This window comes from Mus caroli, unplaced genomic scaffold, assembly GCF_978045245.1.
Source record: "Mus caroli unplaced genomic scaffold, Mus_caroli_1 scaffold_11, whole genome shotgun sequence".
NCBI classification, from domain to species: domain Eukaryota; kingdom Metazoa; phylum Chordata; class Mammalia; order Rodentia; family Muridae; genus Mus; species Mus caroli.
Genome location: NW_028227266.1, coordinates 35,190,249 through 35,206,264, shown reverse-complemented (window position 1 = coordinate 35,206,264; position 16,016 = coordinate 35,190,249). Strand labels below are relative to the sequence as shown.

Here is a 16,016-nt window from a genome sequence, read left to right as displayed (position 1 = left end):
CTGTGCTGTACATGCTACCTGCCACTTTAATGATCTTCTCGGGTACCAAATTGTTACAACAGTATGATGTTTGTGTTCAAGGATGCCTTGTTTTATTTGTTAATGGCTCTAAACAACAAGAATAATAATTCTAGCAATTTGATTACAGCATGCTATTACAATCATTCTATTATTGGTGCTAATTTTTATGATGTTTGATTTATAAATTAAACTTTATGATGAGTGTGTATTTGTGCAATAAATCATACTATATCCAGGAGTCAGTACTATCTGGGGTTCCACTTATCCAATGGAGTCTTGGAATATACCACCCATGAAAACAGGGTTAATACTTATAAATAATGTGTGTGAGAGAGAAAGAAGTTTTCTCAACACTGTTTGTTATTCTGTGCAGCTGTTTGGTGCATAATCATAAATATTATATATTAATTTTGCATTGTAATTTATAGCTTTAAAAAGCTTTTCCAATTAACAATTTTGCCTTATGTCTGTGGTAGAATAGCAATATTAATCATTTACTCCTTCTCTTTCTCCTCCTCCTCCTCCTTCTCCTCCTCCTCCTCCTTCTCTCTCCCTCCCTCCCTCCCTCCCTCCCTCCCTCCCTCCCTCCCTCCCTCCCTCCCTCCTCTTCTTCTGAAAGATCTCAGTTTTGAGAATAAATTCAGGGAGTCAAAAGAGAATTAAATATCATTATGTCTTTATTAGTAGAAATGCCAGTAATTGCCAAGTCCTGCTTGGCCATGGAATGACATAGATCCTATCACCTGGAACAGATGGTTGCTGTGAGTGTAAGTCTTGTTTGTATAATAATGTACATATTTTCATACTCCTCCTTCAAGGAATGTCCTCTCTGCCAAGTTTAATGACTCCATGATAATCAGAGAAATCAGGAATCTAGGAGGCAAGGGTGATTCTAATCTCTCAGCAAAATCATAGAACACCGTGACCTTCAGGACAGTCCTAAAGGTTGGGAAAAAACTCTGAAAATGTGAGTTTGAAAATATATACTTTCTCAACTATGCAAAATATAAGGATGCAATATTAATTGCATAAGGAGCTTCACAGACCTAAAGAAACAGAGGTGACTGCACTATGAGCCAGCTTATCAGAAAGATATTAGAGAAGATAAAGAGATTTAGGGAGTATTGATCACAGGTCAAGGTCCAAACCAGCTGGGTTTACAAAGGCAGACAGATCATTGAATTTTTTTGCAATGTTCCCCAAAAAACAAAACAAAACAGCGCTTGCTGTCCTTTTCCTAAGATTCAAGGGGCTAAGGTTATAGAATGCTGATTCCTGGAATGGTCAAGAGCATACCTGGAATAAATAACTGAATTGATATGTCAATAAAAAATACGTGGGGCTTTTGGTATGCACAAGATTAGCTAGCAGAGAACAATAGCAGCATAGCAGCTCTTTTTTAAAAAGAGAGAGAGAGAGAGAGAGAGAGAGAGAGAGAGAGAGAGAGAGAGAGAGAGAGAGAGAGAGAATGTTTTTCTAGTGAGAGCTGAGCTGTCCTGGAGCTCAAACGGGTCTTCAAGAAATGGTTCTAACAGGATTTCTGAATTTGGTGGGAAAATCCATGGAGAAAACAAAGCTCTTTTAGAATTTTTCATAGTTTGCTTAGAATTTTTTCTAACAGGATTTCTGACCATGGTTGAAAATCCTAAACTTAGAGAGCTATCACAGTTCTTTTAGAATGTTTCTGGCTTTCTGATTTTGAAAAAAAAAAAAAAAAAAAAAAAAAAAAAACCCAAGAATTACTTTTAGAATTTTTTTCTAATTGAATTTCTGACTTGGTCAGAATTTTTATAGAAGCTTTTTAGACTTTGGTTGGAAAATCTGTGAGCTGTCCAGAGTGATTTTAGAACTTGTTCTAGTGAAAGAGAGTTGCTCAAGCAGACTGCAGAGCCAAGAGCTGTCTACATAGAGCTCTCTAGAGAGCCATCTTGAGCAGAACGTAGGCTGTAAGCTTAGGCCCATGAATTGACTTGAGGTGTTTGTCTTGAGGCTCCCAAACACCCCTTCTCTCAGGAACCCTTCTCCAAACTGAGGCTGGTCCTTAGCAAGTAATCAATCACATCACCTTCTCAGAACTCAGACCCTAAATTAGCCCAAAGGGAGACAGTAAAACTGGAAATGTAATAAAAGAAACATGGCTGGACTCTGCCAAGATTCTGCTTCAGTTCAGCTCACAAGCCAGTGGGCATATGGCTGCCAATAACCAAGTTGTTACTCCATTTCTTTCTTCCTTCCTTCCTTCCTTCCTTCCTTCCTTCCTTCCTTCCTTCCTTCCTTTCTTTCTTTCTTTCTTTCTTTTTTCCTTTCTTTCTTTCTTTCTTTCATCTTTTTTTCCCATTTTTATTAGATATTTTCTTTATTTACATTTCAAATGTTATCCCCTTTCCTAGTTTCCCCTTCAAAAACTCACTATCCCTTCCCCCCCTCCCACTACTCATCAACCCACCCACTCCCACTTCCTGGACCTGGCATTCCCCTATACTGGGGCATATAACCTTCATAGGACCAAGAGCCTCTCCTCCCATTAATGACCAACTAAGCCATCCTCTGCTACATATGCAGCTAGAGCCATGAGTCCCACCATGTGTTTTCTTTGGTTACTCCATTTCAATCTTAACTATTCAGTTAGTCAATCTTCCTCTCTTAGACTGGACCAAAGAAGCAGAACTAGGAATATAGGTTACCCTGTTCTGATCTGTTCATTCCAGTGATGCTTTAGTAGTAATAACTGCTAGTTACCTGCACAGTAGACATTCCCCACTTCTTAACAAAAAAAAAAAAGGAGAAAAGAACGTTTTCTAGTTCTCAGATTGAACGCTCCCATAAGATTTCCATCTCCCATAAAAGTAAAATGGTTAACCAACTGTCAGTAGAATTAGTTACTTACTGACTAGCTATAGCCCCCTTCTACTTTACCTCACTCAATCCTGTGTTGTCTTTCTGCTCAAATTGTAAACAAAACCACAAAATCCTAGTGGCCATCTGGAAACCGTAATGAATCTTTGAGAACAAGCTCACATCTAAGAAGAGGAGAAAAAACATAAAGACAACATCCTCAGTGACTCAGCTCTGCCCCATCAGTTTTGAATGGCCCACTTCTAGATGCAATTTATGTTCATATCCACTTGAGCCATTACATGCTCAAACCACCACAGTAAGACTTTGGTTACTAGCAGCTGGTACACTTACCAAATGCATTTCACTTACAGACGTGTGACAGAAGAGTGTGATCTCTACTGAGAATGACGATCACACTGAGTCGGACACAGACACCTTCCCATCTGCTCCTCAGAATATAGCATGCCACTCATCCTTTATTACTAAGAACCCCCTAAGTACTCCTTGGAGTCGCCTCTCACTGTTTGATGTCTCTCACTTATCTTGCCCTTTCATGTTTAGAATCAGTGAGAAGTCTACACTGGCATAAAAAATAATATTTTAATCCATATAACTAGAAAATATTACTCTTTAATTGTTAGAAAAATCTGTATCTGTGGCAATACTGTTAATGTTTTTATGTTTTTAATTTATAACTGATGACAGGTTAATCAGTCAGGGTCAAAGTTGTATTAGAAAGTCAGCATTGTATCAGTGGTTATTGAAACCAGGTGACTTGGAGAGATGCTTCAAAGAGCCAAGAAAAATAGACCAAAGGCAGAACCCAGAGGAATCTCAACTCACCTTCTCTTCCTAAAGAGAAAAGAAAATAGCCTTTTTGAAAATCAACATGTGGTCAAGACCCAAAACTGAAGGGTCTTAGCAGAAGAATCATCTTTGGGACATCTGATATCAGCTACTACTAAAGCAGCAGTTCATGTTTGTTCTCATTTTAATTGAGAAAAAGTTCTTCAACCTGAATACAAACTATCAAACAAAAAGAGCTATGGTCAGCTTATAAGAGAGGCAAAGACCTTCTGGATTTTAAAGCAAGTTTCTGCAAAAGCAATTTTGGGCTCTTAACTGGCTATTGTAAAAAAAAAAAAAAAAGTCAAAAATGTTCTTGTGGGTTTCTGTCATTTCAGATGAGGGTAGAAGAACTCCTTTTCAAAAGATCCAAGTCAGTGTTTTACTAAGTGAAACTTAAGCTCTCTCTCTCCTCACTCAAAAGAGAATAAAGGCAGGAAAAGTTATTCTTGGATTTAGTACATTTACTTCACAGTGTTACTTTCTCCTTGGGGCTTGTGACCTCACTTCTTCCCTGTGCCTACTCAGAGCTGATAATGGTGATTGATTTTTTTCCTTTACCCAGATGAAAACAAGTTAACTTTTTAAATGTTTTGTTTAGTTACCACATTTCTTCCCTCCCTTTCCTCCCTTCAAACCCTCTTATATGCCCCTACCCACCTGACCCATTCACCTTCAAATTCATGAACTCTTTTCTCACTAATTGTTATTGGATCAGAGTGTGTGTGTGTGTGTGTGTGTGTGTGTGTGTGTGTGTGTGTCCTGCTCAAGGCCTGCTACCTATACATATGTTTTCAGGGCTGACTGATTGGTATGCTCTTCCCTGGAGCCATTGCTCCCAATCCAGCTTTCCTCAGTTTCCTATAGTACTTTCTGCAGGCTTGGGGTCTCAGGGGCTTTCACCATCCAGTTTGGTATGTTCATTGGTATCATCCTTGTTCAGGTCATGTTTGGGCAATGTTGGTGAGACTTTATGCATGAGCTTCTGATCATACTAAAAGACATGAGACATGATCTCATGGCAAACTCCCTGATCCTCTGACTCTTACAATCTTTCTGCTTCCTCTAATGCAATATTCCCTGAGCCTTACATGGCAGTGTTTTACAGATATATCCACTAGGGCCGAACTTCATAACTGTATTTTGATTGGTTGTGATTTTCTGTAATGTGTACAGAGAATCTCTGTTGCAATGTATGGGAGTATCACCTGTAAATAAAATGTTGCTGGCCTATTAGCTTAGGCAGGAAATAGAGATGTGGAAGTTCTATTATGGACAAAGGATTCTGAGATAGTTAGGCACAGTGCTTTTGTACCAGACTCTAAAGAAGACAGTTGAATGAAACTGTAGGAGCAGTAACTAGTCATGTGACATGATTTAGACTAATTTAAATGGGATAACTGAGTCATGAGCTAGTAAAAATGAGCCAAAGCTATTGGTCCAGGCATTTATTCATATATAAGTCTGAGAGTCAATATTTTAGGGAACGTAGGTATGGGTGGAAAATCTTAAGGTTATAGTAGTGGTCTCCATCTGCTTCAAAGAGAAGTTTTCTTGATAAGAGGCAAAGACTACATTTATTTGTTGGTATAAGGACGGATGCTGTAGATTGTTGTTAGGGAATATACTGGTTTAGTAAATCGGTGGTTAACGATTCTCTTCTAATAGCCATGACTTCACTAGCACTGAGTAGTTAACTAGGTTTCAGTACTAGACACAGTCTCATTCTTGTTGAGCAGGTCAAAGTCCAATTAAAGAACTGTTGTTTACCTCAAAGGTGTGCATGCCCACTACTGCATCCTTAAAGTTAATGTGCCATGCTGGTCATTGATGTGGTCCATAGACATGAAAATTGGGTAACACTGTAAGTTTCTTCCCTCCTATGGAAGCTTGGATGGTATCTTCTGATACCATGAATGCTAGTCTTCAGAGAAAGAGCATTCAGTTCAGTTCCAGCTCAGGACTCTCTGGGTCCTGTTTCTAAAGTACATGATGCCTTCAGCAATAGGTACTTACCTTCCACCTTGAGGGGAAAACCAAGAGCCACAGCAATAAGCTATATGTTTTGGGAATGTCTTGGACAGCCCTGGATATCAACTTAAGAGAGGAGTTCTCATGTCTAGTGCTGAGGTTTTTGCTAGGTGATCTTTGTATCTTGGAGGGAACACCATCACCCAAATGAGAAATGTTCATTAAAACTATATGTGTAAAGTTATATATGGAATTACATATATTATAGGAATGTTGGTAAATCATTGATAGTATTTTTAATCCTTCATTTTTATTCTTTTCTTTTCTTTTTTTTTTTTTGTTTTAGTCAGGGTTTCACTGTGTAGTCTATGTTAGCTACCACTCTAGATCCTTCCACATGAATGCTAGACTGCTTGGGATTACATATATATTCCACAATGCTTAGTTGCCCTTCCTCAGTATTGACTCTTTTCTAATATCCCAAGAGTCTCATATGCTCTACCTGGGACTATGCATTGCCCTATAAAAGGTGGTATTTAGCTAGGTCAGGAAGACTGAATATCATAGGCTTAAATCCAATAAATGAGGTACTATGCACTAGGCACCTCATAGTACATGTAGTATATACACTATACAGCAATGTTGAATCTCATCATTATCATAATCTAGACATAATCCAACAGGTATCCACATTTTCTTCTGATCTTTTCCCTTTAACATACTGAAGAAAATACAGTTTGTCTTACCTCTAGTCAATCAGCCTCACACTGCAGATGTTTCTTCTTGCTATTCTAAGCTACCACCTATGACATCTGGCTTATGACTCTACCAAGAACACTTAGGCTCTTCATTATCCTAGTAGAGCTGTGTGTGCATCAGCAGAGGGGCAACCGGAAGCCTCACTTCCCTTTACTGCTTTATCTTCCACTCTTTCACACACCAAGCATCTCTCCAGTTTTTTTTAGAAGAGTGGGAGACATAGAATCCAAGTAAAAGACATCATCTTTCATTTGACTTTCCCAGTGTCCAAAGTAAAAGCACCAAGGTTTTCTCAAGAATACCCAATTTTTGCATTCTTCTTAAATAATGCCTGTTCTTCCACAAAAAGGAGTCTGGACTTTCACATTTCTCAATGTTGTCCAAAATAGACCTATCTTCATTTTCCTCCATATACCCAGGGTAATATGAGGGCATACTTCTTAAAAGATGGGCTATTCAATATAGAATAGCTAAATATTTAACATAGTGGTAGAGAATGATCCTTGGCGCTCAGAATGAATATCCAGTCCAGCCTCCCTGAGAGATAGAAAAGTATTTTAAGACTTTACCTCCTTCCTGGTTCTATAAAAGATAAAATAAACACAGAGATGGACACATACACAAACTCAAGCACCTACTTGGAGATGGGAAAATCTAAATCTACCTTATAAAATAAAGGAGGGATAGATATAACATTCACATAACTCCAAGCTGACCTTGAATTTGCTATCATTCTGTTTTAGCAAGAAGGTAGACACATGAGACAAAAGGTTGGCCGAAGCAGAAAAAATGAAGAGTTCAAGGTAATCCTAAACTCTATATCAGGTCCAAGGCCATCCTGGATACAAAGAAAGACATTATCTCAATCAATCAATCAATCAATAAATAAATAAAATATTTTTTCTAAAAGTACCAAAGTTCTATGATGTGCTCAGCATCTCCAGGGAAGGACAGGGCAGCATGTTACATAATCATGCAAAAGCATAGAAGTTCTGTGTTCTTCATCTTTCCCTCAGCTATAGAGCATAGGAGACTTACCAATCAGAAAATCACTAGTCCAAGTTACCATCTCAAGGAGCAGGAATTTTGAAATGAAGTATTTGAGATTTCATTCATTCTTACAAATCAGGGCATATAAGTTTCTTGGATGAGAACTTTTCTTATGTATATACATGTAAGTGAAAGGGAAGATTTATAGACTTCCTGGGCAAGTAATCTCTTCAAGAGTTAGAAGATTATTACCTATGATACTCTAGACTCTACATTTCACATTTGGTAAGACAGGTCATAAAGTTGATAAAATTGTTCCTGGGCCTTGTACTAATCTGTACACATTCTTCCAGCTAGAAATGTTCTTCCTAGACAAATCCAAGAAAGAAAATGGAAAGTACATCAAGGTAATATTCTTCTTGAGTCTAATAATGTATCCAATACATAATGGCACTTAGTAGATGCAAAGTTGAGCCAAAGTGATACCAAGTGCTATAACCCTCAAAAAGATCTCCAGTTTTTAACAGTAGAAGGAAAACCTTGTTTGTAGAAAGTGTATTTGAGTATGTTTATAAGGATTTCATTCTGAATGATAGCACCAGACTCATCAGAAGAGCACTCTCTTCAAGGTTTTATTTAGGGCAAGTTTAACGTCTTTATTCCTCAAACTATAGATCAGTGGGTTAAGCATGGGAACCACATTGGTATAAAATACTGAAGCAAACCTTCCCTCTTCCATTGAACCAGGGAAAGAGGTTGTTAAATAGGTGAATGCCCCTGACCCAAAAAACAGAGCAACAGCAACTACATGGGAACCACATGTGCCAAAGGCTTTGGATCTACCCTCAGCAGAAGGAATCTTAAGAATGTTGGAGAGAATCAATGCATAAGAGATAAAGATGCTGATACTGGATGCTGTGATGACTACTCCAACAATAAAAAACACAAGCTCGTTGGCATAGGTGCTGGTGCAGGAGAGCTGTAGGAGGGGAAGAACTTCACAGAGATAATGGTGGATCATGTTGGAATCACAGAAAGTAAGTGTCAGCATGCTTCCAGTATGGGCCATGGCTCCAGCAAACCCTATCACATATGAACAAAACATCAGCAGAGTGCAGACCTGAGGAGACATGGTAACTGTGTAAAGCAGAGGATTACAAATGGCCACATAGCGATCATAGGCCATTGACACCAGCACGTAGCATTCAGAATTGACAAAGAAACAGAAGAAAAACAGTTGAGTCATGCATCCCATGTAGGAGATAATGTTTTCTGAGACAAAATCACTCAACATTTTTGGCGTGAACACACAGGAATAACAGAAATCTATAAAGGACAAGTTGAAGAGGAAAAAGTACATTGGAGTATGAAGGCTGGAATTCAACCCAATTAAGGTGATCAGTCCCAAATTGCCTATAACAGTGAGCACATAAATACCTAAGAAGAAGAAGAAGAGAGGCAGCTGGAGAGCTGGTTGGTCTGAAAATCCCACAAGGATAAATTTAGTCACAGAGGAGCTATTTCTTGGAGCCATTCTCTTCTGAGACATCACCTAGAAAAGTGGAATAAAACACACAATGACAGCTATATACATGCACAATGGAAGAAGGCTCTAGAAGGTAAATCAGTGAGTATGCATGCCTGCTTTTCTTTGGCCTCTCCTCTTTCATCTACAATTATCTTCATCTTAAGCCACTAATAGTGTGACTGATCATAGCTCATTTCCCATGGACTGATTAAAGAATCAAGATGTTTATTTACATGGATAACAAGGATTCTGTTCTTGCCTAATAGATGAGGAAGCAGATGACTTCTACTGGCTATTCATGGACTTTCAAAAAAATAACTCAAGAACCAATAGTTATAAAGCCCAGTGCCTTAGGCTTTGTTAAATGTAGATCTGCAGAACTTATTCTATTCATGACTCTTTCTCAACCACACATGAAGTTCCCACCTACAGAGAAAATCAAGCTCAAACTGTTCCCTGCTGGCTCTGTTTATACTGCCTTCCACCTCCAAATCTCTTTACTTACCTTGCCTTAGAGTCAATGCTGAAGGCTACAGAGTAATAAATGCTTCCAAGAGACCTTGTCTATATGTTTAGAAGAAAACCACCAAGAAAGATAGAATTCAGAACTTTCCTTTCCTTCTCCTTGGTTTTTATCAGTGCAGTTTTATGCAATAGCTTTTTCCATTATCTTAGAAGACGATGGTGTTGCTATACCACAAGTCTGATATATTCAGATGTTCCCTCTTCTTATTCTCCTGTTACTAAGAATCTGTGCTTTATATGGCCACAGCTCTCTGGAGTGCTCACGGGAAGGACCTCAGTTAAGGGGCATCATCCCAGTTGCTCTCTCTCAACTTCAAGAAAACAAACAAGGCTTTTGACAAGAAGTAAAAGCTGGCATATTGCAGGAAGTTGCATAGCTTAGTGATCTTGGGGACCTGATTAAGGCAGACTCCCCTGGGGATTTTTCTAAAAATCAGTCTCTTTGGGGATGAACCTACTGTCATTGTTTACAGGCTGTGTTAGATACTTCTGTTCCATCTAGAGGAGCTAAAGTTCCACTTAAACTTCCCCCTAACATGAGGGATGTTATATTATTATTTGCTAAGTCTGGAAGCTCATTTTTCCTCTCCTTCATTCTTGGAGCCTAAAACTGACTTTAAGAAGGAAAGACCCCAAATTTAGTTTCTACCATTTCTTATTTCTCCTGGGGACCTTTCAGGGGAAGACAAAGTGAACAGTTCACATAAAATCTTCCTAGGTCCATGAGCTTCTTACAATAGTGAGACACCACCACAGATGCCACCTACATTACAGAAAGCCATAAACAAGCTCTGATTAAAATACCACAGCACACATGAGGGAAGCACTCATATCTGTTTAGGATGGGAGGTACTTCAGGGCTTGATACTACCCTTATTTAGATGATAAAGCTGCCTTTCATTCTATCAAACATAAACATCTGCAGTTGTAAGTTTCCACTAAAGCTACCTAAAATAATCTGCTTTCCTCAAGTGGCCCTAAAAGACACCACTTATCCTTGTATGAATATTAATAGCATGTGCTTTCACTCTTAAATATACTGCATGGTGGATTGCAGATTTTGTGTTTGTACTACTAAAAAGAACACAAGCAAGTATTCAGACCCTCTGGCCCTGTGGTCTTGCAGATTGACTAATGTCTACTTTTTGCCACCCCTCTGGCTGCCACCTTTTTTACCCTTCAAAGTCCTCCTTAACTAAACGTACCCTTCCTGTACATCTATTATCACTTTGCCTTCAAACATAGAAAGGGCTTAAATTACAAGCTGCTTCTGATTTACTGAAGCTAGGAACTTTAAGCAAAAAAATAGAAACTCAAGCTACACACCTAAAATAGATTAGAAAAAAACCAAGCACAAGCAAGGATAAAATAATAAATTGGTCTGCATTGTTTAACTTGAAAAAAAAAAAAAGGAGCACTTTCTACTGCTTGGCACATGCTCAGTAAGTACATAGGTTGACCTCAACACATGCTAAGTAGGGTTCATAGCACAATTGAAAGCAATCTACAGGTCAACCAACTGTAGAATGAATAATAAATAGTGGGATTTTCAACAATCCTGGGATTGCAACAAAGTAAGATTTCATTAAGCCATGAAAGTTCATGATATCAAGCTATCATGGAATTAAAGAAAACAAGCAAAAAGGGGCACATGTCTGTGGCTCCATGGAATTGTGCTTTAAATATGAAATGAATTCCTGAGCTCAAGCTTTGAATGCTTGGTTCCTTGTTAATTACAGTGTCTGAGGAAGTTATAAAACCTTTAAGATATGGGATGGAGTCAGAGGAAGTAAGTCACTAGGGATGTGATTTTGAAAATTATACCTAGTCACTAGGTCCTTCCTTGCTCGATGCTTCCTTCTACCATGAGGTAAGTAGCTTCCTCCTTCAACACATTCCACCTCCAAGATTTCAGGCCAAGTAATTAGTCCTAAAAAATGCAAGCTAAAATGACTCTTCTATTAAGTAATGTCTATCAACTATTGGAAATATTTGATCACAACAGAAATAAGCCAAACATACATTCATTTAATTATAGTTCATTTATTTTCATGTTCATTTATTTTCATAAACATTTCATGTTTAACGTATATCTATGTCTGTGTTATTAGCTTCCATGTAGGTGCTAGGAATTGAGCCCAGGTCTTCCGGAAGAGCAGCCAATGTTCGTAACCACTGAGATGAGCCATATTTCCCCAAATATCTTTTTGTTTGTTTGTTTGTTTGTTTTGAGATAAAGTTTCTCTGTGTAGCCTTGACTGTACTGGAACTCACTCTGTAGACCAGGCTGGCCTCAAACTCACAGAGATCCAACTGCCTCTGTCTTCTGAGTGCTGGGATTAAAGGCATGTGCCACCACTGCCTGGCAAAACAAGCTAGACATGTGTTTGTTTGTTTGTTTGTTTGGTTGGTTGGTTGGTTTGGCTTGGTTTGGTTTTGGGTTTTTGTTGTTGTTGATGTTTCATTTTATGTTTTTGAGATAGGCATACAATTTTTTAAAACAACAACAAAAAATAACCTGTCATTTTAGAAGTCAAGCAGCAGTTTCACTCACTGAGAAGTTGGAGGCTACTAACTGGAAAGAGACACAAAAGACAGGCTGCTGGTGGCATTCTATTCCTGACATGACTACTGCTTAACTGCAGCTCGTTACAAAACATTCATCAATTTATAGAAATATATGTTAGACTTAAATTAAATGTTTAAAGAATAAGTGGAGAACCAAACAAAAAAAAAATCATCCTACCGAATTAGTTTAAGCATAAAGTTTCCAAACATCTTGTGCCATAAAGTTCTCATTTGGAAAATGGGTATTTGCTCTCCTGACAACTTATTATATAGAAGAACATGCAAGAAAAATAGCTCTGTTTTTATTTCTCATCCATTATATGTCTCTCAAAATAAAACTGTTTTATTTTTTCTTACATAAAAGAAAGAAAGCTACAGAAAAGATAATTAATGCATTTGGAACAATCACAGCATTATGTTCCAAGCATTATGCTGGATGTTTTCTAATATAATACTGTATGTTTATAACAACTATGGAATGTATATGCATGTGGCAGATTGTATTTTCTAAAGATGGCCACACCAACTCTCTCTCTCTCTCTCTCTCTCTCTCTTTCACACACACACACACACACACACACACTCACACACACTCACATACACATACATATATAGCTTGCATCCCATGTGCTCTTGGAGGAACAGGGCTGATGTTCTTCCAGTAAACTGATAGGATCTTGGCCCTATGAGAGCTCTACAGCATCTTACACCAATAGAGTATGGCAAAATGGATGCTATATGACATCCAACCAGAGATCATACAAGGATGTTCGTTCTGCATTTCTTTCTCTTTTGTCACCTTCCTGACAGTAAAGTATGTTCAGAGCACTCTAACCTTGTTCCAAAACACACTGCAAGGTAAAAATTTATGATTATCTATCCAGTGTTGAAAGAGAGTAGACAGTCTTTGGGATACACATGAAAGGAGTAGATATCAGAAAAAAAAAAAAAAAAAAAAAACATGCAATGAAGTGTCAAAGGGAATGACCAGGACATCTCTAAGTTATATGGTCCAGTCAGTTCTGCCTGCTACACAGAACCTCCCCTTTCAGTTGAATGATGTTTTTGAGGTTTCTTTTTTCTTTCTTTTTTTTTTTATTAAAGAAAATGGGTGTTTCTTATTAGTACATGTACTTTCTTACCCACCACATTCTTCTACTTTGGATGGAAGCTTAGCAGCTGTGTGGCAGCAAAGGTGAAAGTGTTCTCTCTATTCATCAGTTCAGATGTCACCTTGTTCATCGCTCAATAAATATTTATCAAGAACAACAATTTTTGCTGTATTAAAACACTTTATATTTAAAAAGGTTCCTCTTGATTTTTTGAAAAAAATGTAGGAATTATTGGTGAGACATACAAATTTTATCTGTTTTTTCCATGAAAGGTCTTATAGAAACTAAGTAAAAACTTTATGAGTAAAGAGGAAAATTAAGAAAGTAATAACATAGAGAGACAACCAGTAGAACAGGGAACCTGTGGATTCCTGGTGGCCTGTGACTTTGGGTTTAGTATGTTTCCTATACAGAACACAGAAGATAAAATCTGGCGTAATGCTGAACCCCAAAGGAGGTATCTTATGTCTAAATTCAAGGAAAAAGCTCATAAAGGAAAACAACCGAACTTATCTTGGTCCTAAAGAAAGAAAGTTAGACAAACTATTTCTCACAAATCTATAATCACCTCCTTGTGTGAGGTAAAAACCAATTCCATATTGCATGTATAATAAGAAAAAATCACTATGGAGAAAATAATTTCAATACAAATGCAAAAGAAATTCCCCAGAAAAACATCTGGGAATTGTGAGCTCATCGTGTGAATCATTAAACCAACACAAAACAAGTGGCATAAATAAGAATCACATGAATGAGACACACAAAACGTGCCTTATAGTGTTTACTACTTGTAGAACTATGAAGCAAGACAGGGCCAGAATTATAAATAAATGCACTGAATATGTTTGAACAAATAAAGACAAATTGAAGCTTTTGTTGTTGATTTGGTTTAGTGTTTGTACTACATTAATTGGGGTCCCCAAATTACATGAGAATTCTAATGTAAGATGCTGAGGGTCCATGCTCCCATTTGATTTCGACTGGTAAATAAAGTTTCCTGCAGCCAATGACTGGGCAGGGAGACAGAGGCAGGACTTTAGGATTCACAGGCAAGGGGATGGAGAGAGAAGTGAGAATTGCCATGCCTGGAAAGGAATAAAATTTCAGGCTTAAAAGTTGCTGTTCCAGAGATAGCCCCATCTTCTCGTGCAGTGTCAGTCTCACCATGTAGACAAGATGGTGAAGGTCAGTGTGAACAGATTTGGCTGTACCGGGCACCTGGTTACCAGGGCTGCCTTCTGCTCTGTACTTGACAAAGTGGAGATTGTTACCATCAACGACCCTTTCATTGAGCTCAACTACATGGTCTACTTCTTCCAGTATGACTCTACCCATGGCAAATTTAATGGCACAATCAAGGCTGAGAATGGAAAGCTTGTCATCAACAGAAAGCCCATCACCATCTTCCAGGAGCAAGATCCTGCTATCATCAAATGGAGTAATGCTGATGCTGAGTATGTTTTGAAGTCTACTAGCATTTTCACTCCCATGGAGAAGGCTGGGGCCCACTTGAAGGGTGAAGTCAAACGAGTCATCATTTTTGCCCCTTCTGCCGATGGCCCCATGTTTGTGATGGTTGTGAATCACAAGAAATATGACAACTCACTCAAGATTGTCAGCATGCATCTTGTACCACCAAGTGCTTAGCACCCCTGGCCAAGATCATTCATGACAACTTTGGCATTGTGGAACGGTTCATGACCACAGTCCATGCCACCACTGCCACTCAGAAGACTATGGATGAACCCTCTGGAAAGCTGTAGCATGATGGCTGTGGGGCCGCCCAGAACATCATCCCTGCATCCACTGGTGCTGTAAAGGCTGTGTTCAAGGTCATTCTAGAGCTGAATCGGAAGCTCACTGGCATGGCCTTCCGTGTTCCTACCCACAATGTATCCGTTGTGGATCTGACATGCCAGCTGAAGAAACCTGCCAAGTATAATGACATCAAGAAGGTAGTGAAGCAGGCATTCGAGGGTCCACTAAAGGGCATCCTGAGCTACACTAAGGACCAGGTAGTCTCCTGCGACTTTAACAGCAACTCCCAGTCTTCCAGTTTTGATGTTGGGGCTGGCACTGTTCTCAATGACAACTTTGTAAAGCTCATCTTCTGTCTGTTATGACAATGAATACGGCTACAGCAACAGGGTGGTAGACTTCATGGCCTACATGGCCTCCAAGGAATAAGAAATCCTTGACCACCCACATCACCAAAGACACTGAGAGCAAGAGAGAGGCCCTCAGCTGCTGAGGAGTTCCTGTCCCAATTCTAAGCATTTCCCTAACAATTTCCATTACAGTCCCCCATAACAGGAGGGGCCTAGGGAGCCCTATACACTCTCTTGAATACTATCAATAAAGTTTGCTGCACCCACCAAAAAAAAAAAAACTGCAAAAGAGACAGCATACAAATCATGTAAGAGCCAGGGAAGAGTGACCCCCTCCAATCCTCCCCATTGGGTCTAGAGCAGCAGAGGTGGAATATGGATTTTAGTAAGTAATAACTCAAGAGTATTGGAGGGGAGGCATTAGCAACATGGAAGTTTGGGAGTGCCCCAAGCATTGAGCTATTTAAGGCATATTAAAATAGAAGGCTGAACGTATGTATGTGTGTGCGTACATGCATCTGTATGTGTGTATGTATGTGACTTTCATTCAGGAATCCAGAACATCAGGAATTTTAGACACTAAAATAGCCTCACTGAAATTGGAACCTGATTTATATGGTAAAATAGGATAATTGAAATTGGGACCACTATCAATATGCTAAACATAATAGACAAAATGAATAGAAAATAAAATTAATTAACTGGAAAGTAGATACAAGGACAGTACCTGAAAGTCACCATCAGTTGAGA

At 38.7% G+C, this 16,016-nt stretch overlaps 1 protein-coding gene and 1 pseudogene across 2 annotated transcripts; one reads left to right on the top strand and one right to left on the bottom strand.

The window, feature by feature from the left end:
• LOC110301523 (glyceraldehyde-3-phosphate dehydrogenase pseudogene) overlaps nt 1-15,345 on the top strand; it is a 318,538-nt pseudogene extending 303,193 nt beyond the window's left edge.
• Nucleotides 8,033-9,111, bottom strand: Or8b4 (olfactory receptor family 8 subfamily B member 4). Of its 2 annotated transcripts, XM_021172604.1 has the most exons (2): nt 9,100-9,111; nt 8,033-8,965 (listed from the first exon to the last, which is right to left on the bottom strand). In XM_021172604.1, exons 1-2 carry the CDS (start codon nt 9,109-9,111, stop codon nt 8,033-8,035), a joined length of 945 nt encoding a protein of 314 aa, XP_021028263.1. The 2 variants fall into 2 exon arrangements, with proteins under 2 accessions (XP_021028263.1, XP_021028264.1); XM_021172605.2 differs by lacking the exon at nt 9,100-9,111 and having other exon boundaries at nt 8,033-8,980.
• Nucleotides 15,346-16,016: the final 671 nt, after the last annotated feature.